Source organism: Mastigoproctus giganteus, chromosome 5, assembly GCF_048544385.1.
Source record: "Mastigoproctus giganteus isolate SK-2022 chromosome 5, ASM4854438v1, whole genome shotgun sequence".
Taxonomy (NCBI): domain Eukaryota; kingdom Metazoa; phylum Arthropoda; class Arachnida; order Uropygi; family Thelyphonidae; genus Mastigoproctus; species Mastigoproctus giganteus.
In genome coordinates, this window is record NC_143579.1 from 228,939,750 (window position 1) to 228,960,792 (window position 21,043).

At 34.2% G+C, this 21,043-nt stretch overlaps 1 protein-coding gene across 1 annotated transcript in view; it reads left to right on the top strand.

The window, feature by feature from the left end:
* LOC150086201 (pre-mRNA splicing factor cwf19l1) overlaps positions 1-21,043 on the top strand; it is an 83,837-nt gene that overhangs the window by 52,100 nt on the left and 10,694 nt on the right. Inside the window, exons 9-12 of the mRNA XM_090373779.1 lie at positions 9,942-10,053; positions 15,176-15,255; positions 19,013-19,222; positions 20,491-20,604. Of these exons, the coding sequence (XP_090229905.1) occupies positions 9,942-10,053; positions 15,176-15,255; positions 19,013-19,222; positions 20,491-20,604 (516 nt within the window). The remainder of the gene's footprint in view (positions 1-9,941; positions 10,054-15,175; positions 15,256-19,012; positions 19,223-20,490; positions 20,605-21,043) is intronic.

The following is a 21,043-nucleotide window of genomic DNA, read 5'->3' on the forward strand; positions in this document are numbered from 1 at the left end:
GAAGAAGATTCTGATTTTTTAGATCAGTTAAATAAATTAAGTTAACTATATGTACAAATATACATTTCAAGAGAGCCTAGTGCTAGCAAGACACCAAGATAAAGAGCAAGTGTATCCTGCTTCCTTGTATGTGAAGTATTAGTAAATTTCTTAACTTTTCTTGCTGTAAATTGGGGTAAAAACTCAGGCAGCAGGAAATTTCCATTGTAGGATTTTTATGAAAACTGCATTCTTCCTTGCTAGATAACTTAGAGATTACAAGTATATAAAACTATCATATTCCTCACTTGAAATGTATTGTTGCTATTTTAGTGTAGTTTTCACTTTTTCTAAATGAATAAAATATTTATACTTCCCAACTTTTAAAGCTTTTAAATTATTTCTGAAATATCTAAAACCCGTGGTACATTATAGAGAATTTAAAAATAATCTTTTATTATCATTTTTTTAAATTCCAATCTGCAGTAAAGTACGGTTAATTTTTATATAAACAAGGAAACTGTAACATTAGTGTTAAAGAAATTGCCATGTTGTGCAAGATAGTGTGCTCTGTGAATTATTCAGTGTTTAACACTAGAACTGTGAAGGAATGACAGTGCATGTTTTGTGCTACTTTGAGTGTATAAGCTGCCTTCTTAGAACACATAGTGACCAGAAAAGAACTCCAGGTGCACTGTTACGTTCCAGAAAGCAAACACACACAGAATGATACTATATGGGCCCTTCTGAAGAAAGGACCCATATAGAAAGAAGAAAGTCTACACCAAAGCATCAGCTGGAAAGTTGTTGTTTGCTGCATTCTGGAATCATAAAGGAGTTAGAATAGAACATTATCTGAGGAGAGAGAGAGAATGAATGATGGGTAGCAAATATTGTGATATGCTTCAGAACTATTTAAAGCTAGCAATTTGAAAGAAATTTTGAGCTAATTGTACAGCGAATCAGATATACAGCAGTTGAAGTTTGAGGTATTACCTCATCCTCCATATTCACAAGTTTAACTGTATGTGAATTATCAATTTTTTGTCTACTGAAGGATGCAATGTTCTCATCGTGCAATGAGGTCAAGCCCATAGCTCACAAATGGCTTCAACACCAACCACAAAACTTCTCTCAAGGAATGCAGGCATTAACAACATATCATCGGAGGAAGCGTGTTGAGCATAATCAGCACTACGTTAAAGGTTGACATGCATAGTTTCCTTGTTGTTTATGAAATACAACTTTTATTTAATTTTTGCAGTTTTCATTTGAATGACCTTAGTAAATATCTGGGTTCTTCAAATACGAAACTATTCCAACCCGGAACATGTAGTGCAGGTATTTCTCCATCAGATGTAGTCCCTCGAAGTGGCATCTGTGCGTGGTGAGGGGACCTCCCAGTGATGCTGCTAAATCTACAGATTGGCATCGCTGGGATCCAACACCCACACTTGCCATGAACACTTTCACTATTGGCAAATGACAAAGCCAACAATGTGAGGAGGAGAGATGGAGAGACTATGCTGAGTCTCTCAAGAACTCTGCTTATATCACTCTATTCAGGTTATTGGTTCTAGTTCATGAACAAACAAACCAGATTCACTAGAATCTGGTTTGTTTGCTATGCTCTGCAATGCATGGGCATGCTGAGAAGGGGGAACCTGGTGGTTTAGTGTTCTGGTCTTAATACACTGCTTTGGCTGAGTTGGGAGGTCCTCTGTTGGTTCTGTCAGTCAGTTGGCAATTCTGCTTGTTATAGTCAACTGTATTCTAGTAAATCTTCCCTTTGCTCCTGGGGGGGGGGTCAGGATCTCTTGGATGCATGATTATAGTATCTAGGTAACTTTGGCATCCCTTCTTTGGGGTCCATGGTGTGAGGAGAGCCCTAAAGATATTCTACTCTTATGAGCAATTCAAATTTTTCTTCTTTCTCCAGGGCCTCTACCAAGTTCCTACCTGAAAATGACACACTAAAAAAAAAAAGAACACCGAACAGAAACTGCATCACCTCCTGTACTTTGTTTTCTTATTGTACGTTCTATCAGAGAAAAGGAATTTGGTAAAATGTCATCCTTCTTCATTCAGAAGGAACTTGGAAGAGTTAACAGAGTCCCCAAAGTCAGTAAAATGACTTAGATTGGGTAACAGATTGGGTAACCTTTTAGCAGAACGTTCATCAGTGTGATATTCAGAATTGCTCCTCCAAGCAATGTCTCTTGGAGGAATTCCAATTAAAGTAACACTGCACAGAACACTCAATACATCAAGTTGTGTACTTGCCGAGTGTAATCTCCTTGAAACATCTGAAAAGGAGATATGCACTGAACTGAGAGACCAAGGGGTGACAGCCATTAAGAGGATATTCATGATATGGAGGGAAAACTAGTTCCAACTAGGCCTCTTATCCTTACATTTAACATGCATAAACCACCTACCTTTATCAAGGTAGGTGGTTTAGTCATGTTATTTGAACTGTCCTGTAAGCTATACATCCCCAACCTGATAATGTTTTAGATACCAAAAATATGGCCACTCTCGGATGACATGGTGGCTCTCCTGCTTTTGCATGGTGTGGAGGAAAGTAACATGACACCAAAGAATACTCTGCTCCAAAACCAGCATGCTTAAATTGTGGAGATGGACATCCTGCTTATTCAAGGGCATGCCAACAGTTTAAAGATGAGAAAAAAATTCAGAAAATCAAGACAGAACAAATATCACATATAAAGAGTCAAAGAAACAGGTCACACCAGTAACTAAATGGGAAATCCTACTCTCAAGTGGTTTTGCACAAGTGTTCTACATCAGCACAAATGAATATTTCAGTCCCGCTACATGCCTGCTACTTGTTGATGTATGCACATGAAGAAAAATCAATAGTTATACCCATCTCAATACCAACAAAAGTTGTGGCATCTAAAGAAAAACCTCCTCTCACTAAGGCCCACTGTTATTAGTGGGATACAGGATGCAGTGGGAGTAAACAAAGAAAACGAAAGTGCAGATGGTCCTATCTTCGATCTGTATCCTGAGGAAGATATGGGTACTGAGCACCCTCTATTTTCCAAAAGTAGATTTAAAACCAAAAGGGTAAATTAAAACCCACATCACTTTGGAAGCCAGCTAACAATTCCATTAAACCCAAGCAGTAATGGCTAAATTCTTACAATGAAATTGTCATGGATTTCAATGAAATATGGAGGATCTCAAATTGCTCCTGCATAAACATGAACCTGTTTGCTTTGTTTGCAAGAAATGTATATAAAGTAAAAAGGCAATCCATCTTTTACTGCCATCCCTAAAGACAGAAAGGGGATGGCCTGGCCTGTGGAGGATTTGCAGACCTTGTGGGCAATCATACCCTTACCCCTTTCATATGTATTCATCTGAACACTAACTTAGAAGCAGTAGCAATTCATCTAGCAGTGGGGTTCTTCCTCACATTCTGTTCTATATATTTGCCTCCTGGCAAATCCAGGCAGATCTTGATAATTTTATTTTGAAATTAACCTCTCTGAAGTAATTGCAAAATAAGACCCACTCTACTCCTACTTCTTGGAGACTTTAATGGACATAATACCCTGTGCTCTAGTGCAGAAACTAATGAATGCGGTCATATTGTTGAGCATATGCTTGACATTAATGACCTTACCTTATTAAATGGTAATCAACACTTATTTCTACATGCCTACCCAAACGTTCTCTGCCATCGATGTCTCCATCTGGTTTCCTCCCCTACTTCCTCTCCTTTCCATGGTGGAGGAACAGAATCCCTATGGAAGTGATCACTATCCTGTAATATCCACTACAGCATGCAGACAACCTTGCCATCCATTTAGAATCTTGCAGTGGAAGTTTGGTCAAGCAGACTGGAGTACTTTCTCGGAGCTTACTGAATTTGGTCCTGTTGAAATTCAGCAGGATTCATTGATGATGCAACGAAGTACATCACAGAATGTGTTACCCATGCAGCAGCAATTGTAGCTCTTAAAAACAACTCCTTCCAATTCCCATGCTCTCCAAAGCCACATTGGAACCAAGATTGAAAAGAAGCAAGGAAGGTACAAATTAGGCATGGGGAAAATTCTAATGTTACCACACCACCAAACATCTTATAGCCTTTAAATATGCCAAAGTGCAATTTGTATGTCAACAGAGCCAAGAACACATACTGGGTCCAGTTTATACCCACAATTAACCAGACAACTAGTTCCAAAGTTGTCTCAGATAAAATTCAAAAAATGAAGGGTAAATATACATCACTTCCCTCATCTGTATTAGAATGTAATGGGTGTACGGTAGCATAGGAGAATTAGTTTCCAGCATATCTGCTGAAACATCATACTCTGCAAAGTTTATGGTTTTAAAAAAGCAAGTTGAGAAACAGAAACTCATCTTTTCTTCAAGCAGAGCTGAGCTTTATAACCTGCCTTTCACTCAGGTGGAATTAACCATTGCACTTGCTACCACAGAGGACAACACTGCTGGACCAGATGATAAAACACCTTCCATCTCATTCTCTAGAGCTTTTGCTATATCTCTATAACTAAATTTATTTGGGGGATCAGTTTCTCAATTCTTGGCAATGGCAATCATTCTTACATTCTCAAAGCTAGGAAAGAACCCCAAAATTCCTAACAATTACCACTGCTTGAGCAATAGAGCAGTACTTGTTAGGAATTTTGCAGTCCTTTCCTGACTTTGGTAATGTAAGGATGATTGCCTTATACCAAGAAACTGATCCTCCAAATAAATTAAGTTGCTTATGTAAGGTCTTGATAAAAATGGTCGATCCTCACCTTATATATTACCATTTAAACAAGATAGCATGGCTTTTGAAGAAACTGGTCCAATTTGAATCACTTGATCTGATTAGAAACAGTGATAGAGCATAACCACTTAGTAACAGTTTTCTTTGATATGGAAAAAGCTTATGACACAATTTGGAGGTATGGTGTTTTAAAAGACCTCTATCTGTTTGGTCTTCTTCATCTTCCTATTTTTATCAGAATTTTTTTATCAAAACGACTCTTTCAGTTTTGTGTTAAATCTAGCTTGTCCCAGTTTTTTTTTTTTTTTCCCTCCAAAAGGAAGGAGTTAGTTCCCAAGACTCTGTTCTCAGTGGTGCACTTTTTGCAGTCAAAGTGGACTCTGTTACAGAACAGCTTCCTCCATCAGTAAATAGTTCTCTGTATGTAGATGATTTTAGTACTTTTTTGTGACTCCTGCAATGTGAGAATTATTGAACAGCAACTGCCACAAGCATTTGACCCCCTTAGTTTCTGGGCTTTGGTCAGTGGATTTAAGTTTTCTGCTTGAAAGACCACTTGTATACATTTTTGCCACAAATAGAATCTTCACACTGACCCTGAACTCAGACTTGGATAAAATGCAATTCCTGTGGTAGCAGAAACTAAATTTTTGGGACTTATCTTTGATCAAAAGCTGGTTTTCCTCCACTGTATCCATTGACTCAGGGGTAAAATGCACAAGAGGTCTAAGCATGCTCAGCACTATCTCCTCCAATTATTGGAGAGCAGATAGAAGCACATTATTGTGCCTTTCCTTCTCTGCCATTCTTCTGTAGCTCTGTTTACTATATAGGCCTCACTATCCAACTCCATTTTGAAAATTGATTACTACAGTACTTATCACAAGATTTTAAAATTCTGTAGTGTGAAGAGGAAAAAGTTGAGTGCTGTTGTGAACAAGTTTCAGCTTTTTTTTAATAACTTTTATGCTGAGAGGAGGAAAAAAACCTATTGAGTGACCTTCATAGCAATAGTTATAATAAAATTCAGATGAGCATATAGTACATGTTCATATAGCCTACATTAGTGTTAATTCAAGTATTGATATAGCTATGCATTAATCTTGTCCGTTTCTCTGAAAAACATAGGCACAATAAAGTCTACATACCATACAGCCTCTCCATATAGGTCAGCTTTGTTCGTCGCTAAACACTACTTCCTGTTCCAACAGGTGAGTTACTAAGGATATTTTATGCTAATACAATTAACCTCATATACCAAAGAAAAGATAAACATAAAATTTTTTGAGTCTTTCTCAATTTTGATTTCTTTGGTATGGGGTAACAGACAATAAAGATAATTATTATCTTTATAAATAGGGTACTAGCTTAAAGGAGGTAAAATAATATACAGAATATTCCAAATAGCCCATAAAAATTACACATGCTGTAAGTACTCATTTCCTTCAAGTAAGAAACTGCAGAAAAAGAAACTAATAAGCACTTTTTATCCCCTGAATAAATAGTATTACTCTCGGTAATACTGTTTTTTTAATGATATTATGTTTGTGATTTGAATTTATTGTTAGCTTTTTGTAGGGGGAAGGGAAGAATTGGAATTATTATTTTGTAGTCATACAAATGTATGAATATTTAATTATGAACAAATTACTTATTACTTAATATGCTATTTGAAGTCCTGTACTGTTGCTCATTTGATTTGTATATATTGATGAATAACTTTTTGTGTTCAGTTTTAATAGCACTCTTAAAAATAACAAGTAAAAAAATAGTTGTCTCCAATATTTATATGCACAGTCACAACATTATAGCTAATTTCAATTTATTATAAGAAGTGCTGCTTTTGAGTGTATATATTTTTTTAAAGATTGTGTCAGTCTTGTTAATAGTGGACTTGATTTTCTGTAGATTTGTAATTCTTAGAGCTGCTCTGAATTACATTTTATTTCATTACATTTTATGTGCAACGTCCCACCACTTGTGGGATGTTGCACATAAAATGTAATGGCGTCAGGTGAAAATTTAAACATTACTGCCAATATCCTGCAAATTCCAACACTGCATACCTTGTGGCAAGGCTGTAGTGGTCTGTAAGAATGGAGGGTCACATTGATGTGTTTATGAATTAGTGGTGTGTTATTGAGTTCTTAAGTGTAGAGAACATTCCTTACCCCCCTGAGTTTCACAGACATTTGAAGAATGTTTATGGAAATACATGGTAGTCAACCTGAGCACAGTTAGGTAGTGTGTTAGACATCTCATTGATAGCTAGTGGTTTGAAGGACATTCCAAAGTCAGACCATCCTCGCATTGCAACAATGGCAGAAAATGAGGAGAGAGAGTAGATAAATTGATTTGTGAAGGCTGGCACTTTAAGACCCAAAAAATGTATGTGAGAATGGAAATAGGCTTTAATGCATTGAAAATAACTCTTCTAGACAATCTGGGATGCAAGAAATTATGTGCCACAAATGCTAATGCTAGACAACAAGGAGCAGAGAGAGAGAGTGCAGGTTTATCTGATCTTCTGGAGTGATGTCAGACCATACACAAATTTTTCCCAACACTAAAACTTTGGTAGACCACCATAAACTGGAGTCAAAGGGGTAGTCTATGGAGTGGCAGGACAAGGATTCACCAATAAAGAAGAAATTCGAGGCTCAGCTATCCTCTGGAAAAATCAAGTATTCTATTTATTGAGATAAGAAGGGTTATCCTTGTTTATTTCCTGGAATGGAGACACGTGATCAATTCTGCTTGATATGTTGGTACACTGAAGGAGCTAAAGACATGAGTTGAAAGAGTGTTGCCAGAGAGGAAAGGAAAATTTGTCCAACACAACAGTGCCAGACTCTAAACCAGTCTTGATAAGGGGAACTACTGTGGAATTCAGGCACTGTTCTGCCAAATGCTCCAGTCTGGACCTTGCACCATCAGACTTTCCTGTTTGACTCTGTGAAGGATGGCCTTCATAAGAAGTGCTTCGTTGATGACTTTTGGAGGCTGACAACAACTTTTATGCAGGGGGGGGGTAGGATGTGGGTACTGGTTCAGCTGTTGAGAAAATGTATACAAAGTGATGGTGAATATGTGGAAAAATAAATGTGTGCACTTAAAGACATCAATATCAGTGCTAGTCTCAGAGAGTTAGAATTTTCACCCTGTAGGCCAGTGTACACATGCAGTTGCTTGTTTGTTTGTTATTTGGTTTTTAGGAGCATTAGCAACTAAGGCCATATTGCTGTGGGATGTGCGGTGGTCATTCCCTGACCTTTCTACATCCTCTGTATTTGGTGGTGATGGGCTCGAACCCCGGTCTAATCAAGAAGCATGTGCTACGCACTGCTGCTCCTTCCCACCTGGCTATGGAGGTGCCACATGCAGTTGCACACATATTACACACAGAAATGTTGATATATGAGGTGGGGAAGGTGAATATGTCAGTCTCCTATTCAAATATCTCATATGCTAAGTAAATAAATAAAATAACTCCTCAGTGAATTACTAAAATGAGAGCTTTATTTACTTTCTAACCTGAAATACATTATTTTTCAAGATGAAAAATACTGCATAGCCACCTATCTATAAATTTTTTTTTTATACTGCAGTTGTTGGTTTTCCTTGGTTGCTACTTACACCATTGTAGCATAGCTCCTTCACTCATCATCCATTTAAAATCACCTTCCTGCCATATCACATTTTCAGTTTCCTAAAAAACGTGAAGTTGTAAGGCAGTGAGCCTGGGTTTATAGGAGAATGAAACACTTCTCAACAAAGTTGTTGGTGATTCATACTACAGTAGACTTTCAGAATAACGGCACCTTTGGGGATTCAAGATGCCGTTATTTCGATTTTTCTGTTATCTAGAAAGTTTTATTTTTAATATATTTAATGCAGAAATAATGAGGCTAAATAAGAAATAGAGAGATTAAGAATGCAGTTCTATTAACTACACATAAAAAAACATAAACATGTTAACAATCCAATGTTATATTCTGTCGTTAATACACTCTTACTTACTCCCATTATATTTTCTATTATTATATCAAGTTTGTCACTAAGCTTTAATTTTGTTCTTCTTTTCTTCTCTGTATGCGATTTATTAACTTTAGGAGCCCAAGTGAGGGGTTTTTAATTTAAAATAAATGTATAATGGCAGTGTAATCCATGATATCAGTACAGAATTCACTTTTAAAATGGCAAACTTAAACAAATACAGTAATCATGTGACTTGCTGTTTTCTTTTTTCAGCATTGCAAAACATCTGCACTGTGCTGAACATTTGATTTCGATGTACCATTAGCTTGAATGTTCTGTTATTTGGGGTGCTGTTGTTTCAACGGTCTACTGTATAATGTGTTCATGATTATATCTTATAACCAGATGATGAATAATTTCAGTTGAATAATTGAATATCCTTTTTTTTGATGGTGTGTTGAAGATAACCTTGGATGAGGTTATCTGTGACCAGAGAGCATGTTGCTGTTTTACCTTGACAAATGAAATGGCACTGCAGTGGACCCTGTGAATAGCAGACAACGTAAGAGCATGATCTTCTTAATACTCTTTCATGTAATGTAGTTTAAGAATGAGTTTCCTTCAATTTCATAATGCATCAGGTGTTCTTGATTCAGTCTCATTTGCATTTGTTTCTAGTTATTGTTGAGACATTTATGCATTCATTTTGTATAACTCTTCCATTGCTGCAAGCTGTTGTTGATGGTGGTGTAAGCAAACTTGTGGTCAATGTTCACATGACAGTATCTCTCTTCAGGCATGAGAAATCCCATTTTCATTCGATTCGCCTTCATTAATAAATAAATATCATGGCATAGCACATTTGATAAAAAAATAAATAAATAAAAAACAATTCTGAATGTAATGCGTTAAACCTGTTTACATAAAAATTCTTTCAAATATGTGAACTGGTAAACAGATAAAGACACGTTAAACCCAACCATGCAATATCATGGAAAGAAACAGGTGTGAAATAACTAATCCTGACCAATTTTCTCTCAGATTTAGAAGTTCAACTTCCTGCATTGTTGAATGAATGTCTTTTCTTTAATTAATTTATTTTTATTTTTTTTTAAATCCCTCTGGTTTCAGTTATGGATCACTGTAATTATACCTTTTATGGTTATTAAAGAGTATTATTATTATTTATATATTTGTAACTTTTTTTTAGAACCAGCCATCAAACCAGTTTTTCTATGATTTGAATTTACCTGATGATGAACAACAGAGGAAAAGGCCACATGATGGAGAATCTAGGACTAGCAAACATCAGAAAACAGCTCGTATGTTTCTAATTCATGCTTGTTAATTTTAATACATAAATGTTCTGATGCTTTAATTTTTATATTTAAAAAACAAAAAGCCACAATAGAATGAAAATTTCATAAATTACTTAAGATAGTTAATTAGGTTTTCATAAATTAATATAAAAGTAATCCTTCTCATTCAGCAGTCCATCATATAACTTGAAAAGCACAAACACCATCATTGACTGGTTTGTGCTGAATTTAACACATAACAGTTATACTATAGCAAAATTAAATAAGTCTTTGTCTTCTATATTCTGTGTGTGTAGAATAAAGTTTTAATTAAGTTTTATGTAGCATACCTATATAAAATGGTATCAGCTTTATTTTCTCTATCAAAATTCATCTGAACTGCTGTTGTAAGGGTTGTCTGCATGTTCATTGTTTTAAATAATCCCCAAGGAAAAAGCAGGTGAAAGATCTCGGAGGCCACATTCTTAAAAATTAGGCAGGAACCAAAAAAGACTTCTAACATTATCATTGCTTTGCCTTGTTGTAGTCAGTGGTATATTCATCATACAGTAATAAAACAAAATGCTTGATAAGTTGCTAGTTACACACTGTGAATCTGAATCAATATCCTCTTAGATCAAACCATTGGATACTATTTGCTGTCTGACTCTCTTCTAAGCATGGGAAAAACTTCAGAAGCACTCTGTGCACTGTAGTAGAACAGTTAGGATTTTTAAAATTTATTTATTTATCTGTTTTATTTATTCATTTTGATTTTTTTTTAAATTTAAGATTGTATGCATTCTGCATGAAGCTCACTGAAGGAAAGTAGCCTAAATGCCTGTGAATAATTCATCTTTAGTGTAAAATGGCTTACCCACATTTGATACAGTGGTTGAGGCTTAAAGTAATGCATACAATATTGTACATTAGAATGATGTGAAATGCAAAATACACATTCAAAATCATCTGGACACTTATCCTCTTGTTTTATGAAAATTGTTTTACAAATTTTTTAGTGCTTTTTTGTTTTTTAAATTATGATGAGATTTTTTTCTACTACAAAACCATCAGTCCGCTTCTGTACCCCTTTATGCCACTTTGCTTATGTGTGGAGGAATGCGTCAACATGTGCACATCCTGTACTCCCTCTTGTCCACTTTCATATCATGTGTTTCTCTGTTGATTATGCTCATGTGATTATTGATATTTATCATTGAAAATCTTCAGTATTGACCTCCATGTTCGTCAGACAGCCAACAAGGAGCTTGTTGGCTGTCTGACGAACCTCCTTTTCCTCAACACTATATTATACACAGATTTCAGTGTCTGCAACTTTTTTTTGAATTAATGTTTCCTCTTTTTTATTCTGAAAAATTTCCTTAGTCACTTCAAATCTGTGGCCTCTCGACGGGAATTTAAGCTTAGTTGGGGGATGAATCACAGTGAACTAAATCTGGGGAGTATGACAAGTGCAGAACCACAGTGATAGAATACTTTGCAAGAATATTTTTCTTTACAAGAAATCCTTAAATAGAAAACACCAGGTGTTCAGGCGTCTTGTCGTGATACAAGCACCAATTCCATGAAGCTCGCTTTTCCAGAATGTTGCAATTTCATTGCTCACTAAAATCACCGTATCATGCAATTGCTGTTTGACCGTGCAGAACAAATTCATAATGAACAATGCCCCAGTGAGTCAAAAAATGTGATAAGTGTGATCTTCATATTTCATTGAGATTGTTTTGCATTTTTGTGCCTTGGAGAAGACATTGTCTTCTATTGAGAGGACTGATCCTTTGTTTCTGGGTTGTAGCCTTATGCCTGTGATTTTTCATTAGTAGTGATGGCAGAAACAAAGTATGAATCAGCACCAGCACATTGATATCACAGTCTCAGATCTTGTGTTCAAATTGATTGACGCATCCTATAAAAAATACCAGTTTCACTAGCAACTTTGTGGTTAGTTAAACATCAATCACTTGCTATCAGGTCATGAACATGAGCAATTTTTTCGAATAATTGGTTTTTGAAGTTGAAGGGTGGCCAGAGGATCATCTTCGACAGACAAGCAAGCCTCTTTAAACTTTGCAAACCAGTAAAGAGCCTTCGAATGAGGCGCCTCCGTAGCCAGGTGGGAAGGAGCAGCAGTGCATAGCACACGCTTCTTGATTAGACCGGGGTTCGAGCCCGTCACCACCAAATACGGAGGATGCGGAAAGGTCCTTCAGGGAATGACCACCGCATATCCCGGAGCAATATGGCCTTAGTTGCTAATGCTCCTAAAAACCAAATAACAACAACAACAGCCTTCGAATGACACATAGCATCATCTCCAAAAGCTGTTTTTAACGTATCATCATGGGTTTCTGTTGCATTTTTCCCTAATTTGAAACCAAATTTGATGCAAATTCACTGCTCAGTAAAATCACTTATTTTAAAATGTGACAGTATATGCATTACTATGTCTAGATGAATCCAAACAGGTTGCAATTTGCTACAACACACAATTTCAAGATAGAGTCAGTCTCTGAACTTTTTGATCACACCTTGTATAGTAGTTTAAAGAATGGTACCGATTTGGAGAAGTCCAGATTCAGGTTCTGTCATAGACTGAAGGCAGTTCTGATAGTCTTTTCATTCTGACTGAGAAGTTATTTCAAGTGAACATGTGAGAAGATTTCTTCCTCACATGTCCACTTGAAACCAGTGTAAGCAAGCAAATCCAGTCTTGGACTTCCACACACAGTTATGAAAGGCATTCAAAATGTAAATATGATTTAAGGAATTAAGGAAATATTTGACATCATGATGCTCTTATTATTTACAAAACTATAATGTTTCAAATGAATCCTGAAATTTTATGTGGCTGAACCATTTTGCAAATAGCAAGCTCTACATTTGATAAACTTAGTCTTAAATCTGCTCCAACTGGTGTTTCTTCACTCTCATTTAATATCTTTTCTTAGCAATGGAATCACAACATTGGAACCTTTTTTAATCATGATATGGTAAATGTAAAGTCACTAATTCTGCATGTTTCCATAAATGAAGGTGGGAAATTTCTTTTTCTTTTGTACTATTACTATTAACCCCTGGCCTTCTGGCTGTGAAGGGCAACATTGCAATGTATCCATTTGTATTATTATTATTGCAATAAAGATTTCTAAATTCATTCATTGATCCAAATATCATACATTTCACATCATTCTTCTCTTCCTTGGTGATTCCCTTTAATCTTTCTCTCTCTCTCTCTCCCTCCCTCCCTCCCTCCCTCCCCGGGTAGTTCAGAAATTTTTTTTTTTGGCTGGTGCAGCATAAGCCTCAGGCTTCCTTACACCATATGGCTAATAATAATAATAATAATAACTTTATTATAAGCTTAGGCATTCCAGTGAATACAGTTAAAAATAAATAAAATTAGTTATAAGATATTTTTAAAATAAATAAATTGTATAAAATAAAATTACACCTGGATAAAAAAAAAACATAAAATATATGGTACTTAAAGCAGTAAAAATACACTCATTACAAAGAATAATGTAAACTAAGCCAGAATTCTTGGGATAAAGTATTTTTTGTTTTTCAGGCAGTCTCCAGGGTTTCCCTTATACGCCGCAGTTTTGTCTGTAAGGCATATGCCAAAGCCAGCAGTATGTGAGTGTGTGGTTCTGTTGAATGTTGAATGCCAGCACCTGATGACTTTGTGGGCAGGGGGACACCTGACCCCATCCATTGCCGCGAGGAAGCATGCCAACGACTGTACACAAGACTCTTATTGGAGCTTTCAGAGATTACCTGAAAGCCCCGAGGGTACTTTTGAGAACTGAAACAGGAATAAGTGGGAGAAGTAGGGGAGAAGGGAGGGGAAAGGAAAAAGAGGATAAAAAGTTGAGGACTTCCCCGGAAAATGAAAATTAGGTGATTAGGAAAGGTAACAGTAAAGAGGACGACTAGAAAATTAACCCAGTTAAACAAACCTTATGTTATGGATAAAAAAAAAGTATGTTAAACCATGAATAACATACAATAGAAAATTCTTTTCTATGTCAAAGCATTTAAAATATTAGCGAAATAGTTAAGAATCTTATAGGAAAGCACCATAATGAATATAGTCAAAAGTGAAAGTATATACAATTTAATTAGTAATGAGAAGAAACGATTGGAGGAAACCAACACAACTGTCATTGACCATTATGACAAAATATATACATCAGAATTCTTGGGACAGTGCAGTTCCTTATAACCCCAAAATCCAATATCCCTGCTTTAATGTAAGGTTTTTCACAAGCTTGTAACCTCATGATACACCTTGGCTGTCCTTCAGTCAAGATTTTTAAAACAAAATTCTTAAACTTCCCTCTGATGGATATTGGCTGTCACAATGATTACCACTGTTTCAGAACCTACAGCATCATTGGGTATCATGATAAAACTAGTGGAAGTAGTTTGTCTAGATGAAAAGCTTTGTTTCATTTTTAAGTCCAAGGTAAACTAAAGCTTACTCACACTGAAACAAATTTTCAGTTCTTACTTCTCTCCACTGCTTAAGTTACACTTCTTTTTCTTTTCTTTTTTTTTCTTTCTCTTAAGAATACACTATTACAGATTTTTTTCCTAATCTGTTTTCTGTTTATGTAGTGAATAAGTGTCCCTAATGAACATCAACACTCTGTCTTTATGAGATCTAGATTCAAATCCCATCAGCAACAGAGGAATTCGTTAAAAGCCTCTTCATTTAGGATGTAGTTAGCTGATCTCTTGTTTTTCATAATCTTAGTCTATGAACACAGACTTATAGACATAATATATGATTAAGGCTATAAGAACTGGCACACTGTAACCAAAGGAATTAGTGTTCTAAAAGCAACTGACAATTAATCACCAAGTGATTAAAGCAGAAATGGCATGAAAATATTGCTTTATGAATAAAAGGACATGTTTTCTTTGTATTCAGCTGTACATTAGTTTTAAAATAAAGCACAAAAAAAAAGCCTGCTTCTAATACACATTTGTATAGTTGTGGCAGATTAGTTGTCGTATTTTTCTGTTCATGTGAATTATTAATATTGTTTTTTTTTATCTCATCTGTATTAAAAGTTGAAGAGTAAGTGACAGTTAACGCTCTTGTTTAATTTCTCTTCAGCACAACCAAAAGGACCATGTTGGTTTTGCCTAGCAAGTCCAGAGGTAGAAAAGCATTTGGTTGTTAGTGTTGGAGATGATGTAAGTATATATAATATTTCACTTTTTGTCTTTAATGATTTTTTTCCAATTTCATATTGTGTTCTTGCCATACCATTATTTTCTTGTTTTATTTTAATAATTATCTATGCTAACATTCACAAACTGATATCTGTATATACTGAAAGTATATACAGATAGCAACGATGCAGTTCCTCATCTTATTAACATATATGACAAAAGAAACTATTTTAACTTTGATGTAATTTACCTCACAAATTGGCAATCTAATATTTCCAATAAAATTCACAAAAATACTATTTGTATTCAAGCTATCAGATTAGCCAACATATGTAGCAATCATATCCTTTTCAACAAAGCAATACAAGTTTTTTATAACAAGCTTTTAAATAATAATATACTTCCCTTTTTCATCAAATACTGTTTCAATATTGTTTTTTCTACAATTAAAAATAAATTCAATTTCGATTTACTTGGCACTTGTCCGTGTTAAAGGTATTGTACAGTTGTATATTATTTGGTGGGATTTCCACTACTTGTTAGTAATCACTGTTCATGACTTCCATTTATGGTTCTTTTTCGAAATGAGATTCCTGTTGCTTTACTCACTAAGTTTTTGACCCGTTTAGTTTGAATTCTTCCTTTCTACCATTTGGAATTCTGTACATTTGGCTTTTTATTCCTGGATTTATTAAGTTAAGTACCTTCCCTGATAATAACCACTCAGTTTGGCACTCTGCTTCTTTGACTCTTATCTTAGATCCACGGTCTATTTGGTAGCTATTTGATGTGAATGGTTTTGTTTTTCTTTATGAAACCTGCATCATTTAACCAGGCCTTTTATTAGGTTAAAAAATTTTTCAATGGATACAAAAATTCTTCTCCTTCATGGTTTTCAAAGTTTTTGCCTGCCGGATTTTTTGTTACGCTCTTCAATGGATTCACTCAACCTTCAATCAACCTTAGATGTAGCCAAACAGTGCATTTCTCTATCCACAGCAGCTAGTTAACTTGGAAGTTTGGAGCCATTTAGAAGTAAAACCTGACTGCTCTGGTTTTACTTCTAAATTTTTAAATTTTATAAAAATGAAAACTTTGTACATAAATGCTTTCAGATATCAATTTGTTCATATTTTGACTTGATTGCTCAACTTTAGAGTAAAATTATCACCAAAAATCAGATTAATTTTTTAATGTTTTTCTCTATATCTATTTATTTATCACTTGATTTAATTTCATCTATCATGTATGTGAATTCCAGATAATTTTAACTTTTGTAAGTTCAAGTTGGATCACAGTGGCCAATTAGTGCAATTGATCCTCCAATTTTCAAAGCTATTTTTATGCTGCCATCTATTAAAACATCTATTACTTGGAGATGCAAGTAAGATATGACAGCACATACTGGAGATTTCAAGACAGTTCGTACATAAGTGTACACGTTTGAAACTACTTCAAAAAACATTTCTATTTTTCTAGGTGCCACCTGCATATGAGCAAAAATTAAATTTTTTGGCGAAGGTAAAGAAGACCTGCACGCAAAAGTTCAATGAAATTCACCGGTAAAAGTACTTTGCCGTAACGGCATTTGTATTGTTGGTCACTCGGTAGACAGACAGTGGGCGTTATCAGTCAGGAGTAGAAATTGAATCCCTCCCTAAGTGGAGGGGGTAACCTGGCCTTTTTTCTTTAGAATCACTGGTGGACTATGGATAAATTGTTTATTAAGGGGGGGAAAAGGGCAAAGGAAGCCCACACGAGAAGCACGGCAAACGTCGAAAACGTTTACAGGTGAAACTATGTTACGAACATTTTTTACGATGCCAGAACTTCCAATATGACTCTATTCGTGATTCAATTAGTGATTCTAAAGAAAAAAGGTCAGGTTACCCCCCTTCCACTTTGGGAGGGTTTCAAGCTCCTGTGCTCATTTCAATGTAGAGTTGCTTGTTTATTTTACAGGATCACATAATATACTGGTTGCAAATAAACCAGATATATCACTGGATATATCTAGTTTATTTGTGAAATGTTTCCTTTAAGAAAAATTATGAGAAAAGATGTGTAGGCACACTTCTTACATTTTATTTTATGAAGTTAATATGCATTATAAACCAAACAGAAAAACTGCCAAATGCTTAAAAGTATATTCCAGATGTTAAAGGAAAATGTAGCAAGTCGCTCATGTCAGCAAATTTTCTAATGAACGTAATATGTCACTTATACACAGTTCTCCATATAAATTTTTGCTGTTGTGAAGATTAGTGCTAAGCTATTTTTTTTATCAAAAGGAAGCATAATTGAATCAATTTTTAAAGATAGAAGACAACTCTCAAAAAAATGCATTTGACCTTGAAACTATGAATAGAGCTTTGCTCGCTCTGTGAGTAAAAGCTCTATTCAACTCAAAAACTTGTCACTTATCATAAAGGATGTATTTATGTGCTTAAACTTATTTCTTGGATGACTTTGCGCTTAAAGCTTTGTTATATCATTTTGGCTTTACATTTGGGTAGGTTGATCTTTGCTCAAGGACTAAAAAAACTTAATTTGCTTTTAAAAAATGGAATAATAATAATATCCATTTATTTTCTACTACTCAGAAGTATAAACAATGAGCCATGCAAAGAGAGCAAATAAACATAGGTTGGGCCAAGAGAGGTTGGTCAAAGTGTCCCAGAGCACAGATCAAATATGGAAGTGGCATATTACAGACAAAGGAAGAGATATTGTAATTTCTTTTATATGCTTACATACTTTCTCTTAAAGGTTAATTTAAGGAAAGTATACCTTTCTTTTGCAGTATACACCGAATTTTTAAACTGTGTATTGCAAATTTTATTTGTCTTAAGAAAGTTTATTTCTTTAATTTTGGGATACATGAAAAATTACATGATGTCATAAATAAGTCAAACTTTATTTGAACTTGGAAATCAAAGAAAAACATTTAAAACTGAAGATAAGAGAAATTGACACATGACAGTAAACACATACACGCACATATCAATTTTTCACATACACAGAAAGAGTTAACAGAATGAAAGCCTGTTGTGAGTGTTGCCTGGCTTGTCAGAGATAAACATACACTCTATTAGGGCTGCAACCTCCTTGCTAGATATCTCTCATTACCTCTTTCAACTTCTTTCATTTATAGGCACACATTAATATTTGCATATTTCAAAAAATGACATGATTTACTAATAAGTTCACACTTGTTACTATTGACATGATGCACCTTCGTCATTTATACCCCAACTTTTTCTTTTGGCATGTTTGTAAAAAATAAATTTAAAACATAATTGATTATGTTACTATTACCAAATGATGTTAAAAGGCACAAACTGTAAATGTAAAGTATGTGGGGTGTTAATATTTTGGCATTAAGTGAATTTTTTTTTTTTTTTTTTATGTGCCAGATTTTACACAGGTGCTTGTATTAAGAAATGCTATGTAGCTGTGGTATGTTATTACTTTTTTTAATTGCAGACTGGATACAGGTTAAAAAATTTTATAAAATCAGAACATTTATAAAATAATAAATTAGTGAATAAAATATTATATTATTTCCCTAATGCTTGCAGTTAGTAGTAATGTACTAATCAGCACAGTGATTTCTTAGAGAAATACTTATATTCTTCTACTGTATATTAATTAATTAATTAATTAATTAACTTTCATATTTTTAAAGATTTCTTTATATACAAAATTTTTGCTCTAAAAAATACCGTGGATAACTGTGACTGTACTGCATATAATTTATTTTTATTTCACTTTGCAGAATTATGTTGCTTTAGCAAAAGGAGGATTAACTCCAGATCATGTTCTAATATTACCAATTGGTCATTATCAAGCAACAGTAGAACTTCCAGATGATTCCCTTCAAGAAATAAATAAATATAAAGATGCTCTCTTAAAATATTATCACTCAAAAAATAAGACAGCTGTATTCTTTGAAAGAAATTACAAAACTTCCCATCTTCAGATACAGGTTTGTTTACATGTTTCTTGATCTTTTATATTATTTACAATTGATGTTTTTGCTTTTAATGCTAACTTAAATAGTGACTACCAGATAGCAGTATGTGCAGATTTTGTTTTCAGTTTATTTTGCATGACACAACTTTCAATATGTTCTATCCTCTGCGATGATAGAGTGACCATATTATCTTGTCGCCACACAGTTTAGAAAATGTCTGATGTCTGATTGCCATCACAGACTGTAATTATTTTCTACAAATTTTCCAATCTCAAACAGAGATGTGTGGGTTTTTCCCCCAAATCACTTGAGTTTTCCTTCACTCCTGTAATATGCTGCCATGTCTTGTCACCTGCTTTAAACATGTTAGAAATTTAAAGGTTGGAAATTAATGTGGTGCTAATGGTTAAAAATAAGATTAACTTCAATTACTCAGCATATGAGTAATCAACCATATTTATCTGCTGTAAATATGATTGAGCTATTAAGAATAGTTACAACTCTTAAGTAATCCAAGTTACTGATATTTATTCATCTTTTTATATTTGTTTGTTGTATTTTATTTACTTACTTATTACTGTTTATACTCCATATGCTGTTTATATTGCAGAATTTTATTACAATATAAATAGTGATAAAGTAGAACATTTGCAGCTCAATAGCTCAGTGAATTCTCTATTAGACAATCACATTTTCTTATGCCTTTCTCTGAAAAATACATGTGCATATTTATGAATATAGTTTAGTTTTAAATTTAAAAACATTACATGTAATTTACATTTATAAGTAATGATTTTTGAAACTGGAAAATTTAAAAAATCAGAATGTCAGTTACAATCACCATTTTCTTATACCATGAACCACTACCAGTTTTTAGACAAGAATATTCCGGCTTTTCACTCAACTATCAGAATAGTCAAAATTTGTAAATGCAATATCATAACATCTCAGTTGCTTGTGTAACTATTTCATTGAGGTATTATAGCATTGAGAAACTATGTTAAAGGCATTTATTTATAACCACTGACAGTATAGTTAAATAATGAAAACATGAACCTGTGAACTAAATCTTAAAATTTAAATCAAAATCCCTAATCCAACAAACAGCATTTATCAGGCTTTGTGCTTGTTTTTTGTGATTAAATGTGGGTTTGGATTTAACCCATGTTTAATTATAAATGTTAGTTAAATCCATGAATTAAATTTTGAGATTTAGTTCATAATTAGTTTATAAAAAGCAATAGCATACAAAAAGTACATTAACTATGGTTTGTTTTTAGGTTGTGCCATTGCCAAAATCATATGAACCAAGACTAAAAGAAGTATTTCAAGATTTTGCATTCAGTAAATCAATAGATCTAAATGAAATTCCAATGCATTCTGATTTAAAACAAGTAAGATATTTCAAATGTTGCATTTCTATTATGAATAATAATTTATTTAATCTGTGTATTACCAACTAATAGAATGGAAAGATTCAATGTTTGGTCAGTGTTATATGTCTTTCAAGTGTAAATGGCACCTGGTCGCTGAAGAGAACAGTCGGTGGGTTTTTGTCTACTGTACAGGGATAAGTATTTTAGATAGTTTTACCGTATTCTTCATTAATTAACATACTATGTTGTGTTTTACAAAGAAATTAAATAGGTTTAGTGTCATTCATTAGCTTCTATTTAACTAGTGATTTTTGGAAGTTATGACTCCCAGTGTTGGCGCCAATATTGTTGAACTAGCTGCCATATTGTAATCGATAAGAAATAGCATAATGTATATATCTCAAACTGATAGTGTAAGGTATAACGTAAAACTAGATAATGTAATACGAAGCACCGT